Consider the following 22,631-nt stretch of genomic DNA (forward strand, 5'->3'; position numbering starts at 1 on the left):
CAATGCGGCACACCCATAAAGCCGAGCGTTTCAGGAGCTAGGCCCAAAACCAGGGTAGAAAATGCCCTATTACTTTTTTGAATGTAAAAACCAAGCGAACGACATAAGGATAATTTCTTCCGGGAACGAACACGTCACAATATTCCTCATTATAATAATTCATATGCAGAATAAAGGGGCGGGGCCTGGTTGAGTTAGTTAGTAGTGTGTTAAATAGGGGTGGGCGATACTGCAAAATTCGGTATCGATCCGATACCAAGTAAATACAGGGCCAGTATCGCCGATATCGATACCGATACATATACTTTTTAATTTTAAAAGCATGCACTTGAACTTACATGCACTTTCCTGTGCTAGAGCAGTGTGTCATGATTTATGAGGTGAATGCATCATTAATATGCTAAATCTGAAGACGTTTTCAATATTTTGTGATTTGTGCTCTCAACTCGCCTGTAGTCAGTGACTTTTACCAAACTACCCTAATTATAGTAAATGCACTTTTGTTCACTAGCCTACGGTTCAAAGGTTTGGGGTCTGTTCGATTTTTAATTCTCTTCTGCATTTATTTGATCAAAAATACAGTAAAAACTGTAATATTACAATTTAATAGTAAACTGTAATTTATTCCTGTGATCAAAGCTGAATTTTCAGCATCATTACTCCAGTCTTCATGATGAGAAATCATTCTAATATGATGATTTGCTGCTCAAGAAACATTTCTTATTATTATCAATGTTGAAAACATATTATGTTTACAATAATATTACATATTTTTGTGGAAACCACCAGAACCATTCTTTTATGCAGAATTATTTGTTTATTTGTCTGTCACTTTTGATCAATTTTATGCATCAATCCTTGATGAATAAAAATATTAATTTCGTTAAAAAAAATCTTACTGACGTCAACATTTTGAAACGTGCGAAATAACTCCCGATTGTTTCTCTGTCATCTAAGCATGGCTTCGTTTCCCAAACGGAAATCGAACGCTCTCTGTGATTGATTGGTTTCGTCTTGTATCCAGACTAGGAGAAATAATCCTACACAATTATTCACGAACATTTGCTTATTTTTCCACTTAGAAGCTTATTTTATGCACTAAATTACGTGCTAAATTAATAAAAATTACTGGTAAAAAAACACACATTTGGATCGATATTTTTATGTGAGGATCGATCCTTTTCGATACCACGTCAGTATCGATAGTATCGATACTTCAGGATCGATCCGCCCACCTCTAGTGTTAAACTGGCGGTTATGGTAAGGGGCAGGACATTTCCCAAACAGTGATTGGTCGGCCAATCAGAGCACAGTGTGCTTTTCAGGAGGAGGGGCTTCATAGAGACAGGAACTAAACAGAGCGTTACTGACAGACTGGGAAGAGAGGAGCCGCAACAATGGAGAACATGAGGAAAATAATCAACATTCAAGCAGGAAAACCTGTTCTAGTAGAGCCGGAAACAACAAGGGCATAATATGGCCTCTTTAATAAATGTTTCACATATTTCAATTTCATAAAATAGTCAGAGGAAGCGAGTTGTGGTTCCATTTTTGAATGCTTTGGGGAAAGCCTTCAGCGTGACCAGTGTCTGAAGCACGTGTGTAAACACGAAATAATGTTGGCTGGCGACAGCATATGACATCATTAATGGTGCGACCAGAGTATAAAAGGACGCCTGTAGTACAAGTTAACAATTTCTTTTGTCTTCAGGATCCGTTTGTAATGTACGTGTGAAGACGATCACTCAGCCAAGCGTTTCAGGAAGTGTGTGCCAGAGACGACACTTGAGCCTTATGTGTTTGGGTAAGGAACACGTGATGCATTTGTGAAACTGACTGAAAGAGACAGGTAAGAAGCTTTTACTTCTTTGTTCTCAACTGAGGGATATTATTTAGTGATTGTCCGCGCTATATATGTGACGGTCACTGTGATAAGCACCTTTGTTGTTTATTCTCTCTCGAGGGATGAGAATAGAGCGCCTGTGCCCCGCGGATCAGGTGGTGGGCGGAGCAAAGGTAGAGTCTTATGAGATTGTTCCCTTTCCGGTCTGCTATTACTAATGTTTGAGGCCTAATTCTGTGGAGTTAGATGCAGCGAGAGTGAAGGCAGGTGTTATTTTTATATCCGCCTCAATAGCACTGCTCTATGGTGGCGATCTCGGGAAACCGTCAGAAACCTTTGTAAAGCTGCTCTGAAACAATCTGTGTTGTAAAAAGCGCTATATATAATAAAGGTGACTTGTCTTGACCTTTGTGAGTGTTGTAGTCTAGAGAGCCTGTTTTCCCTCGGGTTTGACTGAAGAGCAGAAGCCCCCCCCCCCCCCCGGGTCGGGTCTTGAAGCCATTCTTCCAGTCGCTGCAGGGATGAGCTCTTTCGATCTCGAGAATCCGTCAGGAAGTGTGTTCACTCCGCTAGTAGGATTCCCAACTCACTATGAGAGAGCTGGAGTCTCAGATCATATCACAGGTTTCACAATGGTTATATCTAGCTTTAGCTGGTAGCTCCCATTGGTCATTTAGGATCTTCCCGGTTTTGGGCCAAGGTCCTCCGCTCCCTGTAATGAGCTCGTTCCGACGTCAGCATCATTCCGCTACAGGCAGTGCCATCATATGTTCTCTCTGTGAGCCTCCTTGGTGGAGCTGTCTTTACGCTGGAGTGTTGCTAGGCCTCCTCTCGCTCTAGAGCAATTAGGCCGCACTATAGTCTCACGGGCCGCATATCATTTACACATGACGTCAGCAATGCAAACCAATCAGATTTAATAATATGGTATTAGCAGATAATATTATTGTTATAACTAGATGTTGCACACAGTGTTTTCTGGTGGCACATACAGTATTTTATTTCTGTCACACTCTGCAAAACCAACAAACACAACAAGAACACATCTTTGTTTCACGGTGTGTTGAAATGACTGGTGGAAGTGTGACTTGAGAACATGAGAACAATGTATTCCACCAAATAAAAACTACTAACAAAAAACAAAAAATACAGTAATAAGATAATAATTGGCAATGAACATACACAAACCATATATAAGCACTTTAAGAAGCTATTTTAATGCTGTATGACTCTCATTATCATCATAATAGCCACCAAACAATAACAATGTTATAAGACACAAACGCCTTAATATGCAAATGTTACTCAAATCTTTTTACAAACAACACTGAGCGCATTGTAATTACAATCTCTGACGATATCAAGCATTCTGTCCCGTCGCAATCCCTTGCACAGAATCCGCTAACAAGTTCCAGCTGACGATGCTGTTAGGTTTATAGATTTAAAATGCAAGCATATCAAACAAACACATCGAATTCACATGTCTTTTGACATTGTAGCTTTTGCATATGCCAAGTACTTTACTACAGAGCAAACGGGCTGCCCATCTCACTCACTGACAGAGAACTATTCTTCCATTCTTCCAGTAAAGTTACTCTCCTGCCTTCGCTTCTAATGCCACGACTCTTCTTGCTTGCATGTGTTCCTTCATTTGTATGTTCCTCATTTCAGTTTGCTCCTCTAATAACGCATTTGTCCATTTTGATCCATAAATAAATAAATAAAAATCGTTACTGATACTATTGGAATTCTGCCAAAGCGCGCGCTTGTGAGTGTTCGTTAACTGCACTGCGTCAGTACATAGCAGTTTTCATGTCTGAAAATAATATATGACCACCAAAATTATTTGATATGCCAAAAAAAACTTTACAGTTCAAACTTAAACCATTTTAATTTAATTTAAAAATCAAAATGAATTGTAAAACTGGAATTTGCACTTGCGGGCCGCAGGTTGAGAACCAGTGCTCCGGAGAGTCGTCCGCTCCCGACAGCTGTTTGGATAGTGGCTCCGCCGGGTCGTATGTCTCTCTGTCCTTGGCAGAACCACCTTTAGGGAAGCGTTGTCAGGTTTCCTCTCGATTTAGACAGTCTTCAGAGTCATCCGCATAAGATTCCTTGGTGAGGTGATCTTTTAGTGTGGAGCTCTCTGCGAGCCTCCTTGATGATATTGGCTAGGTTTCCTCTCGTTTGAGAGTGGGTTCCTGAGACCTCCATTCGTGCTAGTGACCCCTGAAGCCACAGACAGATTATTCCTAATCCTTGGCCATATTCCCTTGAATGTATTGGTAAGAATACCAGGCCCGAGCTCTGCCCGCGGGGTGTGTAGCCGGGGTTTCTGTCCCCAGGGAATAGAGTCACGACAGCCACTGGTGCGCACTATCTAGGATGGGGAATGGTGACTCCGGTCCTTGCACCGTGGAGTCACTGACTTGATGTCAGCTGCTACGGCGCTCAGCATGGCACAGTGGGTATTTGTTCCCCAAAGCATCCTAGGAATTTTGCAGGATCTCTGCAAATTCCCATTCGAAAGGGAACGTCCTGGTTACAAATGAAACCCTGGTTTCCCGAGAAGGGGACAAGACACCGCGTCTCATTGCCACACTTTGGATATGTCTGCCCACACCTCCTTCAGACACAAGTAGTTGTTGACTTGTCCTACAGGCGTCCTTTATACTCTGGTCGCACCGGTAGTGACGTCATGGGCTGTTGTCGCACATGGTAATGGATATGGCAGTGTTAATGTGCTTGGTCTTGATGGAATAGATCTGCTACGCTGCTGCTGCTGCAGAGCAAGTACAGAGACTTGCTAAAGCCAAAACATTCACAGACATTACTGTGAGCATTTAAGACACGTAACACACATGGTTTAACCCCGTAGCAGATCTGTACAGGTGGAGCTGGGGAGGAGGAGGGTTTCTGAAAGCGCGCTGCACATCATTAACTGCAACACGCCAGTATTTGTTTGAATGTTGAGCGCTGCTCATAGACCGCTGATGCAACAGCAACCAATCAGCTGTGCTGTGTAGATAATGATGTCATCGCTACCAAATGAGTTGAGGACCTATCAGACTGCACCATCCAGAGCTCAATGCCAGAACTAGGTCATTTATTGATTTTAAATAAAATTAAGAAAATAAGTCTTGCTTACTTTGAATTCTTATTATCATTATTTCTTTGATAAACTGACCTGTAGGAAATATGACTTGCTGGAGTAATAAAGTTTCTAAAAAGTTTATCTTACACAACATTAACCTTAAGAATTAAGTATGAAGATGAATTGCTGCATTCTCAAACCCTCAGATAGGGGCGTGTGATTGATCAAGTCCATGTCATCTAAATCTCACTCCAGCCAGGCAACCCTGTAACTAGCACAGTTTTTAATCGACTTTTCTTAGACACAAATCCCACTTACTTCAATATATTTTATTTTATGAAAGTAAAATGCAGGATTTCACGTTTTCTTCAGAGGCAAACTGTGTAAAGAGGAGTGCAGGTTGAGCTGTCTATGGTCCGGTGAGCCCCTGCTGGCAGCCAGCTGAACTACACCTCCTCAGGACCAAAAACAGCTCCATTCAAGTCCATTGAAAAACAGACATGTAGTCTAACAAAAAGAAATGTAGCTACTGTATGTGTCGTACACTTTCCAGAATGTCACACCTCCCAATGGCTTACAGTTGCCTTTCTAATATCCCAGTAATATCCCAAAGCATTTTAATATCCAAACAATTACACTCTTCATTGTTAACTTTGTGATTAAACTCTGCGGCTTTCACAAGGTAGACGTTCTCAAAAAAATAGAAATGACCAGGAAACTCTACAACGCATTTCTCCATTAGGAACATCCCTCTTCATCTGTAAAAGAGCAGAGACACATTTCCTGGTGTATACGCACACTCACTCACTCACTCACACACACACACACACACACACACACACACACACACACACACACACACACACACACACACACACACACACACACACACACACACACACACACACACACACAGCCCAAGTGAGGAAAAGAAACACACTTTCCATAAAAAGTAACAAAGTAATTACTTTTTAAGTAACATAATATTGTAACACATCATGTTCTTTCTAAAGTAATTTTCCACACTGTATATACAGTACATCCTCATCATAAACACAAAGCAGTTGTGTTTGCCCAACACTAGCATGTTTCTGAACGCTAGTGGATGAAGTGGAAACTGACGCTTCCTCACACTTCCTTTAAGTTGCACAGACAGAACAGTGTTTGCCAGGAACATGAATGTAACACCAATGTAAAGAGTGAATGTGTGTGTTTATACTGGTGCTGTGCATATGTGAACAGCTCGGTCATGGCTGGCTTCCCACTACCACTCCAGTTAGCAGCTTGTGCGTGAGGCGTGAGGATCTGCTAGCGACAGCGCTCTGCTAGCCGTTACGCTGACTGACAGCAGGAGAACACATTCATCCAGACGCATCTGTCACGCATGCAATCCCTCAGCTAAAACAGGCAGGAACAACTTAGCGTTCACCCTGTGCAAGTAGGGGGAGATCATTCAAATCTGAATACTGAGACATGATACTGACAAAAACACATCTGATGTATGCGTTTATGTATTTAGTGGGTTTGCTAAGGCAAGCAACACTGTTACTATTGCTCTGGGATTTGATCAAATGAATTATAGTTGGCATTAAAGGGAAGTTGCTAGTCTTTTGTGACGTATATCCCGAGTGAAACGCTTCAGGAACAAGAACAAATGTGGGCGGGGCTTGATTGTGTCTGTGGGGAGTTGATTGGATGGTTGTGGTTTGCTATTGGCTGATCTCAGGTGAGTGACAGGTTATAGCTCCGCCCTCGTCATCAGAGAAGAGAAGAGATGCTGCAAGAGGAACTTATTCTGAGTCGAGATTATTAACACTAATGATGATGTGCACCGATAAATCATTTAGAATAAATATTGAAACATTCCATAAAAAATAACGATTGTCAAGTTTTGACTGTAGACGGGCTGAGGGGTTACAGCGAGTGAAGTGCAGCGTGGGTTAGATGTTTGCTTTTCCCTGAACAGACCCTCACTGAAAACACATCACACACATTACAGTCCTCACATGTTACACACACACACACACACACACACTCCTGCAGTACATGTGCCTTTACACAGCACACACACTATTCACATCTTATTACACAATTATTATTAAAAGGGAAAAAATAGTAACAAATTAAAGAGTATTAATACAACCAGATTCCTCCAGTTCAAATATTTTATGCACATGTATATCTTATGATATATTAACGTAATATAATATAAAACAAAGTGTCATTTATTTGAAAGGAATATTGCACAGATAGAATTTTTAAGCTACATTTTTAGGTTTACAACAGATGTAGTGTTAAAGTTAAAACCGAGTAAAACGCTTCTGGAACAAGAACAAATGTGGGCGGGGCTTGATTGTGTCTGTGGGGAATTGATTGGATGGTTGTGGTTTGCTATTGGCTGATCTCATGTGAGTGACAGGTTATAGCTCCGCCCTCGTCATCAGAGAAGAGAAGAGATGCTGCAAGAGGAACTTATTCTGAGTCGAGATTATTAACACTAATGATGATGTGCACCGATAAATCATTTAGAATAAATATTGAAACATTCCATAAAAAATAACGATTGTCAAGTTTTGACTGTAGACGGGCTGAGGGGTTACAGCGAGTGAAGTGCAGCGTGGGTTAGATGTTTGCTTTTCCCTGAACAGACCCTCACTGAAAACACATCACACACATTACAGTCCTCACATGTTACACACACACACACACACACACACACACTCCTGCAGTACATGTGCCTTTACACAGCACACACACTATTCACATCTTATTACACAATTATTATTAAAAGGGAAAAAATAGTAACAAATTAAAGAGTATTAATACAACCAGATTCCTCCAGTTCAAATATTTTATGCACATGTATATCTTATGATATATTAACGTAATATAATATAAAACAAAGTGTCATTTATTTGAAAGGAATATTGCACAGATAGAATTTTTAAGCTACATTTTTAGGTTTACAACAGATGTAGTGTTAAAGTTAAAACCGAGTAAAACGCTTCTGGAACAAGAACAAATGTGGGCGGGGCTTGATTGTGTCTGTGGGGAATTGATTGGATGGTTGTGGTTTGCTATTGGCTGATCTCATGTGAGTGACAGGTCATAGCTCCGCCCTCGTCATCAGAGAAGAGATGCTGCAAGAGGAAGGGGAAGTTATTTAAAAATGTAGCTGTATGTGTGATTGTGTGCGTAGGAGGCTGAAATGACAAAGTGCACAGAAAATGAGTGTGTGCGTGAGTGTGTGTGTGAGTGTGATACGGACAGAGAGCAGCATCAATCACAGCTTCACTGCTGCTTTGGGACCTATTAGAGTAAAAGAGCAAAGAAAGACTCTAGAGAAATATGCATGTGTGTGTGTAAAAGACAGAAATGAGCTGACTTGAGCGAGGTGTTAATAGCCAGAACCGGCTGGGTCATGTGCTCTGGTGTTGTTGGCATGTCAGCTCGTTTCTTTTCTGCCATTAGGCCGTTTTACTCTTAACCTCATCTGGCTTGGCAGCCTTCTTGCTCATTACTGCAAAAATAGCCAGAACTCTTGGTCACGGCGAGCAGGCCAGAATTAGCAAACAACAGTTTATACAAGCTTAAAGTCTCCATAAAATTGACAATTCCTATTTTTTAATGGAATATTTCAGTGTTTATTCTAAACAATGTATCCTTGTTGTTTTAAACTCATGTTCCTGGTAATCTCGACTCAGAATAAGTTCCTCTTGCAGCATCTCTTCTCTTCTCTGATGACGAGGGCGGAGCTATAACCTGTCACTCACATGAGATCAGCCAATAGCAAACCACAACCATCCAATCAACTCCCCACAGACAAGATTTGCATAATTTGATTTGTTAAACATACAGAGGAATAATCTGTCTGGCATTGCCACTTGTTCTAAGGTTAACCTAGATAAAGGTGCGCTTATTAGGCGCATATCCAAGTGTTAGTGTGGAGAGTGAAAGCTAAAGTATAGCGCGCTTTACTGCATGACATGGAGGCGCCGGCGCAATCACAAATATGAACCCAAACTCAGTGAATACTTGCCCTACAGACATGAGAAATAAAGCTTGAAATGTCTACTTTTAAACGAGCCAATTCAAATCGTAAACAAATACTCTTTGTTAATGTAATCCGTTTAAAGGTTGCACTTCTCTCTATAGGCGCGTTCACTATCCTGTGGAGAGTCAGCATCGTCATCTTCATCTTTACAGACAAAACAGACTCAGAAAACACTAGTTTATTAATAAACAATTAAAATGTCTCCTTGCTATTTTTCCCCGACACATTTATAATCATTACTTAAGCTGGTGCATTGTGGCAAGATTTATGTGTGTTCCTGAGCAAGGAACTTGGATATACATCACAATAGGGAAGAAAAGACGAGCACAACTTCCATGTCATGTCGACTTTGACATGGTTAAACTTTTTTCTTGCTGATTCAAGATGCTCTACCAGCTCTAACCAGCTCGACCAACATGGTCTACACGCCAGAAACCAGCTCCACCAGCAGATAATCCAAAGGACCAACCATCTAGACCCACTAGAAGCCGGTTGCCATCTTAAACTGGTCTGAGCTGGAGTATTTCAGCTCATTTGTTGCTCATCACATGGGCTGATCATGAGGAGGAACATGACTAAAGTCCATGGGATCAAACCAGTCCCAGCAGAACCGACACAAACAGACTTGTGCTCGTCTAAAGCGAGACCGGTGTCAGAACAGTCGGTTTAAATTCAGTCAGCTAACAATGAAGAGTGTGTTTGCCTCAGCCCTTGTGATGAGTAAATCCACTGAAAATGTATTTGTCACACCAACACCACATCAGTCAACACTGATAGCACACATTTAAGTGCTTTAGGCATTGAAGTTACTTTATAAATGTACTATTATTCATAGTTCATGATATATTAGTTAAAGCTAACATACACAAAAAAAAAAATGGAAAAACAGATTATGTAATCATCATATTTCCACAAAAATATAAAGCAACTTCAATTCCCAGGGAAAGCATGAACTGATAAAATGTCACTTTGGATAAAAGCGTCTGCCAAATCCATAAAATGTAAATGCTGGTGAAGATCGGATGTTTTCTAAAGCTATAGACCATTTTTCAACCCTTGGTCACGTCATCCTCGCATGGCCTGATTTAAACACACACTTCCCGGCTTTTACAGGTGTTGTTCTGATATAATTGAGTTCATACAGTCTTCATTTTCTCCACTAACTCACCGACTCATCGCCCCAGCGGTGAGTTTCCACTTCTCTGAGCCGAGAGCTCTCAAAATCAATCTTTTCCCATCCCATCCCTCGAGGCCCTGAGCCAGCACTGATCACCATCATCAACATAATTAGCCTTCATTTCAAACACACATCATAGCAGAGCAATCACTGCGGCTGCCAGTTCCACAGGTTTGACTGGGACTCTAATTGAACCCCAACTGATTAAACTCAGAGTTTAGACGCAGTTAGCCAAGTTAGACTTGTGGATGAATGGATAGAGAACTGAAGTACCAAAACAATAGAGTTGGGTAATTTAAATAATGTAAACTCTGTCATTATTCACTCCTGTTGTGCCAAACCCGCATGACTTCGTTTCGTCAAAGGAGGAATACACTGGTGCCTTCATTATGTGAATTCATCTTTATTAATTAATCACCACTAGAGGGCGCAATTAACGTAAAGGATATAAGAAATAGAGAAAAGAGAAAAAAGTTCATGTTAGTTACACGAGTTAAACAGCAGACTATAATGTCAAATAGGTCAAGAAAAATACTAAATCTTTTTAAATGAATATTGCGGGTTCATTAACACTTAAGCTCAGTTGAGAACATTCGTGTCTGTAATGTTGGTTAGCACAAAATATGATTTAGACCTGTCTCTAGTTTTCATTTAAAAAAATATCAAGGTTAGGCACTTACAATGGAAGGGAATGAGGACAATTTTTGGAGGGTTTAAAAGCAGAAACTTGAAGATTATCATTTATACAAACACTTACAGTACATTACTATGTTAAAAACACTATGTTATTTGAGCTGTAAAGTTGTTCGGGATTCATTTTGACAGCTGTTTTGGGTGTTACGCAGTCATAACAACAAAACCATACTGTATAGTAAAATTGTACATAACTTCGCCAGTGTTGGGGAAAGTTACTAGTAATGTGTTACAATCTTGTGCTACTCCAAAAAACAACTAATATTTTTTTTAAAGCAATGCATTACGTTACTTTTGGGATGTTTTTCTCACCAGCGCTGAGCTTGTTTGTTTGCTTTTAAATAACAACAAAAAAAGCTCTATTTTGGCAAAAGCAAAGGTCCTTTCACACCAAGAGCCCTATTTTAACGATCTGAAACGCAAATATCAAGCGTGAAACGCAAGTAACTTTGTGGGCGGATCTCGGGCGCTGTTGCTATTATAGCGGCGGGATAAATGACTCTTGCGCCCGACGCAAATCTAAAATGTGTTGGTCTGAAGTCGCTTCATTACTCATAGGTGTGGTTTGGGTGTAACGTGAAATAAACCAATCAGAGCGTCATCTCACATTCCCTTTAAGAGCAGGCGCGCTTGTTCCATGGCGGATTGCTATTATAACGGCGGATTTGCCAGGAGCGGTTCACAGCCGAGGAGACCAACGCTCTCGTCAGGGCCGTAAAACACACAGAAGTGACATTGGGGATGGAGAAACACACCCAGATTAGCTTCGCTTAAACAGGCGTATAATAATTTGGGTAAATGTGTAAGCTAGATTTATGCCTATTTTTTCACATCTTCATGGACAGAACAATGATTTCCCTTGTGTGGTAATATTTTTCCTTGTAATAATGTATGGTTTTCTAAAAATGAAAACTGCTGTGTCTGTGTGTAACGGTCACCAGCTGGAGTGCCCTTGAGAGCCACCAGAGGGCACTCCACATAAGACTATCATATTCACTCACAGACTACATTTCCCATCCTGCATCTACCTGGACTGATTACTTCATACACCTGCACTGCATTATTCACCTGCACTGTTCCTGATTACAGTCACACCTGATCCTCATTCTATGGACTATTTATGTCTCACACATTCTCACCCTCACTGCGAAGTCTTGTTTTACTGTTGTGAACTCTACTAAGCGTTTATTCCTGTGACTGCTTTTTTGTATTTTTGACCTTGCCCGTTTCTGGATTTCTCCGTCTGCTGCCTGCCTACGTTACCTCTGCTTGGATCTCTGACTTTGATTGTTTGCTGCCTGCCCTGATCTTCTGCCTGGTTTTGTACTACGATTAAGCCTTGTCTTCACTGCTGTATCTGCTGGTTCTGACCTTTGCCTGTTTGACTACTCTTATTAATAAATCACGCTGCGAATGGATCCCCCAGACTCTGATGCTTCATAACACTGTGTGTAGATGAGATAAGCAAAGTGTGTGCACAACTACATTATGGCCAAGTATGCGCCCTTAAAATAGCATATGAATAACATGCGCAACAAGTCACTGACTTTAGACGAGGTTTCTCCTGGTCTGTGGCGGAATTGTTTTCTGAAACTGCAAAATAGCACCAGGGAACGTTTGCGCCGGAACACGCCTCCTCTTTTCACTGAACCGCCCCCGGGAGCGCAAGTTCATTCCCTAATTTGCCGACGTGCGTCTGTGGAGGGAAAAGTCCGCTGCGCGTCAGGAGCAAAATAGGAATGATACATGCGTCGGTGTACAAAGTCAGTTGCGCTGGGTGCAAGATAGGGCCCTATAAGTGAATGAGCCTCAGGCTGAAGGAAATGCAAATTCACGACTGAACAGTAGAGGGCGCAGCAATAAAAAACAACAATTAAACAAATGAGATGTCTCTCTAAAGCCACTTTTGCTTTTAATATGGTTGAATTGGATCATCGAAGGTCAGCAGCAAAGACATTGCTTAGTAAAGTGAGATTAAATACATAAAGTATATGTGTTATTTAATTATTGGAGATTTGCGTAATATTCTAAGTTTGCATTACACTGTGTTTATTCATTGTGAGGAACACTGAATCTGTTTTTGTGTAAGTGAGATGAGTAAATGCTCTAGATCTACAATCCCCATCATGTTCACACACACACACACACACACACACACACACACACACACACCTCTGCTCTTTCCCACAATTCCTCTCTACATGAGGACAAGAGAGCCGTCAGTCAATACATGAGAAAACTTAGTTATTTGCATTTGCAACTACATGTCAACTCATTCTACTAACCCTAACCTAAAGGTCCACTAATACTACAATGAGAGTTAATTGACATGTAGTTGATAAGTTATTTATAGTTAGTAGAATGTCTAAGGTGGACTTTCACAATAAAGTGTAACCATCAATTCCTGTAAGTTTGGTTTTCTCTGATCTGCTTTGTCATCTGGTTCTGGCACTGACAGGTCTGGGTCTGGCTCGACTCACTCCATGACATTTCTCAGGTGGAGACTAATGTGAACCTTATGAGAGGAGGCGACAATTTCATTTCAGAGACCAAATCACTTTCTCATCCCATGTGAAGATGTGAAGCTCTGAAAATATTACTTTCATTAGCGACCTCAACAGTTCATCCACTCCTGGAGACATAAGCAGCTTTATAATGGGTTTATACAGTTTGAGTGTGAGAAGGATCTGTCCATGTGGAGGAAACCCAGTGTGAGTGTGTGTGTGCTGGAAGAGGAGGATAGCAGTGAGACTCACCGATGAAGCCCAGCTGGGAGAACTCGAGAATCATCCACTCCTCCGACGGCTGCTGCAGGGCGAAGTTCTTCATCGTGGTGAAGTAATTTGGCCGTGCAACAATGTCATCCTCTAGCTGTGAGAGAGAGAGAGAGAGAGAATGCTGAAGAAGAAGTGGATCCGAGTCATTTGCATATAATAGGGACAAGTTCAGTTCTTTTTTGGGGGGGTATCTAAAGGCTAAATGATTTAAAGGTGAAGTGTGTAATTTTTGCAGAAGTTAATATACTTTCTGTTCTCCCATCTGAAAGCACAGGCAACTGCACGTAAAATGATAATTTGGTCCAAATTTCACATGCATTTTATCAAAGGGAGAAGAGAGAAAATCAAATGGTTTTAAATGTTTTCCGCTGTTCAGAATTTGTTTCGCTAATACAAGAGTCCAGAAGTTTAACATAACAGCCTTTCTGGACATGAAAACGTATGATCTTATTGGCGCTGAGATTTCTTTCTGGCAGTAATGGAAACGAGATCCGTAAAACACTTCTGTGTCATTGATCGTGTCCGTCTGAACCAGGTTTGTTATAGATAAATAAAACTAGAATTGAACCATAATTAAAACCATTAAATAAAACAATGACCTTGAAATTAAATAAACATAACTGCAGGGCGGTATGACTAGAAAAGAAAATCTAGAGTCCCCTGTAGTCAGTAATTTAAAGTCAATAAAACTCATCTTTGATCACCAAAATGACATATTTAAAAGTTTTTTCTTTGAAAAAAAATTCTTTATGACTTAAAATATCTTGAATGTAACCCGACACCCTTGCCTCATTTAGTATACGCGGTTCTATTAATATGCAAATGAGCCCCGCCTCCACTCACTCGCTCAGCTCAGTTGACGATCACACGTTGATCTGATTGGTTACCTTTATATAGGTTTACTATCAGGAGGACACAGAATATAAAAACATTGTAATGGCAAATACAACTTTACTTTCAAATATGGTGATTTATGATGTCTTCACAGCTATTCTGGAACATTCACATCTCGATATTCAGCTTGAATACAGGCTATTTTTGCTGTGTATAAAACATACAATACGCTTCAAATGGTTATTAATATACAGTTGTGGTCAGAATTATTGGCACCCCTGGTAAATATGATCAAAGATGGCTGTAAAATTAAATCTGAAATTAAATCTGCATTTATAATCCTTTTGATCTTTCATTAAAAAGAAATCATTGTAAAAGAATTGAAAGTGGGGGGAAATTCAATTTATGAAATAAATGTTCTTCTACAAAACATGTTGACCATAATTATTGGCACCCCTAGAATTTTTATTTAAAGTAAAATATCTCTAAAGAATATTCTCATTCATATTTACATTTTTTAGCACACTTGTTCACAAAAATATGTTTTAGGTTCAGGGCAAAACGGATATAAATCCGATTTAATCTTTTTTTAATTTTTACCCCCCTTTTTCAATTATTTTACTTCAATAAAAGGTTAGATTTTTCAAATTGAAAGATCAAAAGGATAAACAAAGCATTTATTTTTACAGCCATCTTTGATCATATTCACCAGGGGTGCCAATAATTCACAACTGTATGTGAACATGCACTACTTTAACACAAAGACAAGGCGATGTATCTGTTGTGGAAAAACTAATAGAGAACAGCAGTAACATCAATCGTTCTCCGCTCCGCCACGTTCGAAGTTTTTGGCCCGTCAAACGCAGGAACTCTGGTATCAAAATAATCTCAGAGTTTCCCAGTGGTAAATATGACTTGAGAGGGCATCACATCTAATTTCCCACTAGGTAAATCGTAATTCGGCTAACAGGAGAAGTTAGCATTAGAGCTCTGCCATGTGTGTGTATTCTGGGATACGGACATATTTAAACACTGAGCTGCATGCTGGGAGCTGTAGTTCACTGATCTGACAATCAAATGAAAATTTTATAATAATTTTTTGCAAGATTACTGCTTAAAATAAAACATATTAAAAATATTTTTTTTAATAAATTGTACTATTATTATTATTACTTTAAGAAGTACATTCTACTGTCCGATAGTAATATATTAGTTAGAACGAACTTATATATGGGCAGATTGTAATGAAGACTGTTGGGATTCTGTGTTTTAATAATCTTTATTACTGTTATATTCTTATTATTATTATTACTACCACTACCACCTGAAGAGGTACACTCTACTATATGAAATGGTAATATATTTTTTGTTATAATTATAATTTATTATATTTCTTAATATAAATAATAAGTTAAACCGAACTTTTATTTTGACATGTTGTGAAGTAGAGCTTTGAGTTTTTGTGTGTATATGAAGAGTTTTCTCAAGTGAAATGGTGAGACGCTGCAGAAGAGACTCATGCGTTCATACAGTGAGATGCTGAAACACCACGAGCGAGCAGAACATCGTCAGATTCAACAGCTTTAATATTCACAGACACACTGATTCATCCTACAGGCCTGCTTTTGATTCATTCATCCAAAAATTGCCAAATTCCATGACCTTCCGCTGAATTACGGGATTCTGCGCTGGAAGAGTGCGTTTTCTTGTCTTTAAACGCCCCAGGCTGTGAGAGCTTCATGCGTGTGTTGGGAGTGCTAAACAGAAAATAAAGTGGAGGCTGAACTTTGCTCTTTCCTGAGAAAAGCAGCCGTCACACACATCAGTGTCAGAGAGCGCGCTCTGAAGTGAACGACTCATCGGGAGGGGAGGATATAGGACTTGTGTTGGCTTTATCTAAACACAAAAAAGATCATAAAAGAACATTCTTCAAAAGAAGTGCAACAGTAGCTTTCCTCAAAGATCAGCTTATCTTTATAAGAGCTTTCCACTTCCTCCGGAATCCATTTCCCACAGTTCCCAGAAGACAAGACGACTGCCAGGGTTTATTTGGACCGGCTGACTGTACATTATCACTTATTTATTGCCTCAATACAGTACATGTAAAAAAAAATCCATTCTGGAACGAGCTCAGTTCATGATATAGACCCAGTAATTGTGATTTAGTTCACGTTCTCCAAGGATCTGTTCAGTGTGAATCTGTGATTTGGTTTAATCGTACCTGGACGTAATAGGTTCCTTTAGTCTGGGCGTACATCATCAGGAAGCAGTAATCCAGGTTCTGCTTCGTTCTCCACCTGCAAACACAATCAGCATTCGCGTTACGCAGAATAAAACACAGCCACGCATACACAAACACACAGTGTTAACAGTGATGAGTGATGACTGTTTGTGGCAGCTGCTGTTTGTCCAGTGTTTAATGAACACGGATGCGCTTTTAAATTACGAAGCACAAAAAATGACAACAAACGTCTCACAAAAATAGTCCATGAGTTTGTGTGCTATTCCGAGTCTTCTAAGAGCCTCTGATATTCGTGTGTGAGGAACAGAGCAGAACTCCTCTCCCTCCGGCATCTCCTTCAGTTCAGCTAATGCACATCCAGACTAACGTCTTCTCTTCTCATCACTGACGTCAATCATGCCGTGAAAAGTCTGATCTCTGACACTGGAGTGTTTTTGGAGGTACAATGCAGAAGTACATTTATAGTAAATAATAACTTTAATTTAATTTATTATTTACTTGAAGCTGCAGTACGTAGTTTTTCCTCTTTGTCGCCATCTCTGTTCGAAATCTGCAATTGCAGTTATTCACGGAATGATCAACTTTACGTGGGTTGTGCCTCGGCACAGCGCGGATGAATCCGGTGTTTTGAGGAGAATGTGCGGCTGTCAGTCGCCACTGGTGTGGATACTGGCAATCGCAATCACAGATTCTACTATTGGGAAGTATGACCAACATATGAATCTTCACCAGAAAATGTCATCTGAACAAGTAACATCCACTTCTGTTCTGCCCAACTAGGGGAAAAAGCATTGCAGTAAATCACGCTGATTAAATCTAACGATCGCTTATCATATCACATACATGCAAAGTATACTTTGTTCTCAAATTGTTAATGTTAACAACATCAGCTTTGCGTGACTACATTTAATGCCCTTCCGATATTAACCTTGTTTTCGCATGGGCCGCTCGCAGTCTCTTTTATTCTATTTTATTTTATTTAGTCCGATTTAATTCTATTTAATTTTATTTTATTAAGTCCGAAGTCTTTTGCATTTTACAACGGGTGAATCTCCAGTTGGTGATCGTCGTTTGTACCTTTCTGGATCCACCATCAAATTGATAAGTTTAATTATATCAAGTGCTGTGAGAAAAGGCTATAAATCTCCAGCATCCTCACACGCAATATAGCCTACTAGCCGAGACTCTTCTTTATGTGGACAGATGTGACGTAATGTGGACAGATGTGACGTAATGACGCAAAGACATGCTCGAATTTCACGCAGAAAGCCACCAGTACCACTGGAGTTAAATACATTATTACGAGCTTACCAGTTTGAATTGAGCTCAGGCAAGCAGATGACTGGTTATGTACTTGCTAAATTTTTTATTGTGGATGATTTTTAACCCAAAAGAGTTACGGACTGCAGCTTTAAAAATACCATTCCTTTAAAGGTGAAGTGTGGAAACATTCCTATTCCATATTCCTGAACTCTCGTCCATCTGCCATTGGTCAGTCGAACTGAAAGCCCCGCCCCAAACTCAAGCCATTGGCTGAGACAATGCTGCTGTTGGGCAGAAAATTGAGTTTTTACAGAACAAAAAAGCCATGTTACGATCAGTGGGTGTTTTTTTAACCACTTTTCCTGATTTGTTAAAATCGAGTTTTAATAGTTCTGCCTATTATATGAGATCACTAGTAGGTTAATTGTTAAAGTATGCGACTAATGGTTTATGAAAGATTGCTAGTGTCAGGAAATGAATGGAGACTTCAGGAAACTCGAGATCTGAGGGCAAAACATAGCAAGACAAGACAAACAAGAGAGCTGTTTTTCTGGATATCAGCATGACTGCAAATTTGATTTTATAAAACAGTTCAATATAGAAGTCAATATTACGTGAAGTTTTTGTCAATACTGTCTGTTTTTGCTAAAGAAAATAGCTCAAACAAACCACAGCAAAGCAAGCTTCACAGTGGCGTTCTGAACACTACATTATTCACTTTGAGAATGAATCGGGCGAGTCAAGAACAAAGGGATGATTGTCTTCATGAACGGATCACTGAATACACAACCAGCCGCTCTGTTCTTGAATGAATCAGCCGTTTTGATCAAATTGGTTGAGTGAATCATACAATGACTCATGCATTGAGACACTTGCTGCAACAGTTTTACTTTCATAAGCAGAAGTATCATTGCATTTTTCCATCATTTTATATTTTTTGTTTAAAATTTTGTCGTTAAAACATGCATCTCATAACATTATTTGTGTAATTTCAGTGTAAATGCATTGTACACTGTGGTAAATACACCTAAATGCCGACTTATTAAAAAAAGAAAATCTGTTGAAATATTTTTGTCCAAAAGTGTCCATTCTGTCTCCGTGAAATGATGCATGACCAGAAAGACAAATAGTTTCTCATATACCCCATGTTGCACTGTAAAATAAAGATACTGTATGTTTGATACGATCTATAATCCGGTTTGATAATTTTCAGCCACTTTAAACTGGTATTCAGCGCTTGATCTATAGACAGATTGCATTACACAACAGCTTGTGTTAGGTCATTCAACAAATCAGTCTGTCAGATATCTGCCTATTTTTGTCACTGGAATGAATGAATAACAAATCTCAAATATGGGATTTTTCTTTTGCACAGTGAATATTGTAATTGCGACCTATCAATGGCTCACTCTGTCTATATTACACTAGGATAGGAGACAGTGGCACACATGCCAACAGATGGTGTGGAAACGATAAACGCACAAGCCTGTCTTTGAGTGTCTCTACTTTACATAAACATACACACACATACGAACTGAGTGTGTGTTGCTGTGAGACAAGGAACTGATTTGATAGAGGCCATACGAGTACTTTCACACACATTTACATCAGAGCTTCTTATCTGATCTGTTGAACAACACAAACACACAACCAGCGGGAGAACCTCTGTGTTTGCATCTGCGCTTCTCCAGAACTGGTGTGATGAAGGAAGTAATGTCAGGCAATGAGAATGGACACCATTCAACTCTCGCTTTCATGCAAACTCAGAGGAGAGCGAGAGATGGCAAAGATTCCAGGAAGAACCGCATTAAAATATGGAGATACAGTCAGTTTGAGCATGAGGATATCAGGAAAACTGACCACAAATATCAGCGTCATCATCATCATTATTAGTATAATGTTATTATTTATATAACTGTCATTATTATTTAATCAAATATATTACTTAAAAAAATGAATACTTCTGTTCAGCAGTGATGCATTAAATTGATCAAAAGTGACAGTAAAGACATTTATAAGACACAAAAGATTATATTTCAAATAAATGCTGTTCTTTTGAACTTTCTATTCATCAAAGAATCGTGAAAACACACACACAGACACTCACACACACACACACTAGTGCAGTCACGCTATGTCAGATTAAAACACACTGAACTCACGTTGGTTGTTTACAGACGGTCGCACTCTTTACCCTCTAAAACACTGGAATTAATTTAGTGTAATGAAAGTGAAATGAGTTTCACACTGAACCAAATGTTGAGGCATTCGAATAAACACATGCAAGTTGTTCACATGTGGAACGACTGAATAATTCATCTTCTGCGTATAAACACCACCTGTTCAGAAAACTCAAAAAACAGCAATATTTCAACTACTACTAAAAAATACTGCACAAAAACAGAAATGAATGCGGTGTAAAGGGATCTGTGGGTGTCTTGGCTGACTGGTTATTGTCTGGAGTGTGTGCTGGAGTGTGTGTGTGTGTGTGTGTGTGTGTGTGTGTGTGTGTGTGTGTGTGTGTGTGTGTGTGTGTGTGTGTGTGTGTGTTGATCTGGTCATCAGACTGCTTGACCTGATGAGATCCGACAGGCTTTGAGCACAAACACACATTAATGAACATATTTACTGCCATCAGTCCTGATGGTTTACATGAGGAGAAAGTGATGAGTGTGTGTGTGTGTGTGTGTGTGTGTGTGTGTGTGTGTGTGTGTCCAGAGAGAAGCGCTTTGGAGAGAGACGTGATTGCGAAACGGACTAACATGAGGTTGAGCGGACCTCTTCAGTTGTTTGCACCCAGAGCGAGTGTGTGTTAACCCCTTCAGTGCTGGAGCTGTTAAACTCCGGCCCGATCTTTAGTACGCGCTTCACTCTGACTCTGTAGCCGGACTTTAAAGTGCACTCAAACATCTTATAGCTGCAGTCCACATTACATTCACACTAGAGTTTTACTTACACTACAAGTTACAATACTAATATTTCTGTCTTAAATCCTTCACTTTTTGCTTTTATTTAGGAGGAATACTAGAGACACGCTGTACACTTATGTCTGTGTGTGAATGTGAGTGTGTTTGTGTAACTGTGTGTCTCAGTGTGAATATGTGTGTGTCTGTGTTTGTGTGTGTGAATGTGAGTGTGTGTGTGTGAGTCCGTGTGTGTCTGTGTGTGCGCGTGTGTATGAGAGAGAGTGTAAGCAGTGACATTCTGAGGTTTAATTGTGTGTTTGTGTTAATTAAACTGAACTGACAGATCAGAGATGCTGGAAGTGTGTGTGTGTCTGTGTGTGAATGTGTGTGTGTGTGTGTGTGTGTGTGTGTGTGTGTGTGTGTGTGTGTGTGTGTGTGTGTGTGTGTGTGTGTGTGTGTGTGTAAGTGTGTGTAAGTGTGTGTGAGTGTCTCAGTGTGAATGTGAGTGTGTGTGTATGAGAGAGAGTGTAAGCAGTGACATTTTGAGGTTGAGTTGTGTGTTTGTGTTAATTAAACTGAACTGATGGATCAGAGATGCTGGAAGTGTGCGTGTGTGTGTGTGTGTACTCATGAATAAGGCATAAAGAAGCCTGACCCTGGGGGAACACACACACACACACACACAGTTGTGTACTATGCTGTATTACTATTGGTCGATTGCTCTGGAGGCGGGCATATGCAAATGTATTTGCCTGTGTGACATCACAGATCCTGCAATATCAAAACGAGCTGTTTCATAGCTTGATTAAATGAAAGCTTAGTTTATCATGAGGAGGATGTTTAAGCTCTGAAACCTGCAGGAGTGTTTCATGGTACAAAGATCAAGGCAAAAACATCCTGACCCTTTAATTTGGAGAAACAACAGAATCCAGGAAGAAATATAAAGGACTTGGGGAAAAAATAAAACAGATTTCATAGAGCCCTAAATATGTTTTCCATGCGGAGACACTGAATGTATCTCTGCGTTCACACTGTTGATTGCTGGGTAATTCCAGCACAACACACACTGATGGATGCGAGGCGCAGTGTGTTACCTGACCCGCTCTTTAGGGTCACCGAACGACTCTTTGAGGTGAGAGAAGTCTGGGTAGAAGTGAACAGAGGGAGAGATGATCTCCAACAGCCCAGACTGAATCTCCACTGGGAACCTGAAACACACACACACACACACACACACACACACACACACACACACAGAGAGAGAGGAAGGGCAGAGGTTTAGTGCGCTGCGAACACAACTATATATCTATATTGACACCACATTCTGTCAGACTTTATTGCTTATGTTAAACTTTTCTTCAGATGTCCAAGCGGCTCCTTTCCGTATAACTAACATGAATGTGGACTGAAGCTCAAGTGAATGTGGATGTTGGAAGGACTTTATTTATTTTTAATGAAATGCATAAACCTCTTTCGCTATAACCTCATGAGTATTATTCTTTACAAAGTCTTGTTACATCTTTCTGTTTCAGATTTTAAACGACATTCATGAGCTCATATATATCAGGGTCATTTTTATTAACTAAAACTAAACACTAAAACTATTAGTAACATTTCACACAGAGTACAGACACACACTCACACACACGCGCACACATACACAGACACAGACAGACACACACACACACACACACACACACACACACACACACACACACACACACACACACACACACACACACACACAC

The 22,631-nt window shown here is 40.0% G+C and overlaps 1 protein-coding gene across 3 annotated transcripts in view; it reads right to left on the reverse strand.

The window, feature by feature from the left end:
• The window catches only part of mgat4b (alpha-1,3-mannosyl-glycoprotein 4-beta-N-acetylglucosaminyltransferase B), a 155,912-nt gene that overhangs the window by 46,053 nt on the left and 87,228 nt on the right, over window positions 1-22,631 (reverse strand). For all 3 annotated transcript variants that reach the window (XR_014031423.1, XM_081383568.1, XM_081383569.1), the window contains exons 6-8: window positions 21,978-22,091; window positions 16,694-16,769; window positions 13,618-13,732 (exon numbers count right to left, since the gene is read on the reverse strand). Coding sequence is in view for 2 of the 3 variants with exons in the window: in XM_081383568.1 (XP_081239694.1) it covers window positions 13,618-13,732; window positions 16,694-16,769; window positions 21,978-22,091 (305 nt within the window). In the remaining variant the exon portion in view is untranslated. The remainder of the gene's footprint in view (window positions 1-13,617; window positions 13,733-16,693; window positions 16,770-21,977; window positions 22,092-22,631) is intronic.

This window comes from Scardinius erythrophthalmus (assembly GCF_964197995.2).
Source record: "Scardinius erythrophthalmus genome assembly, chromosome: 13".
Classification (NCBI taxonomy): domain Eukaryota; kingdom Metazoa; phylum Chordata; class Actinopteri; order Cypriniformes; family Leuciscidae; genus Scardinius; species Scardinius erythrophthalmus.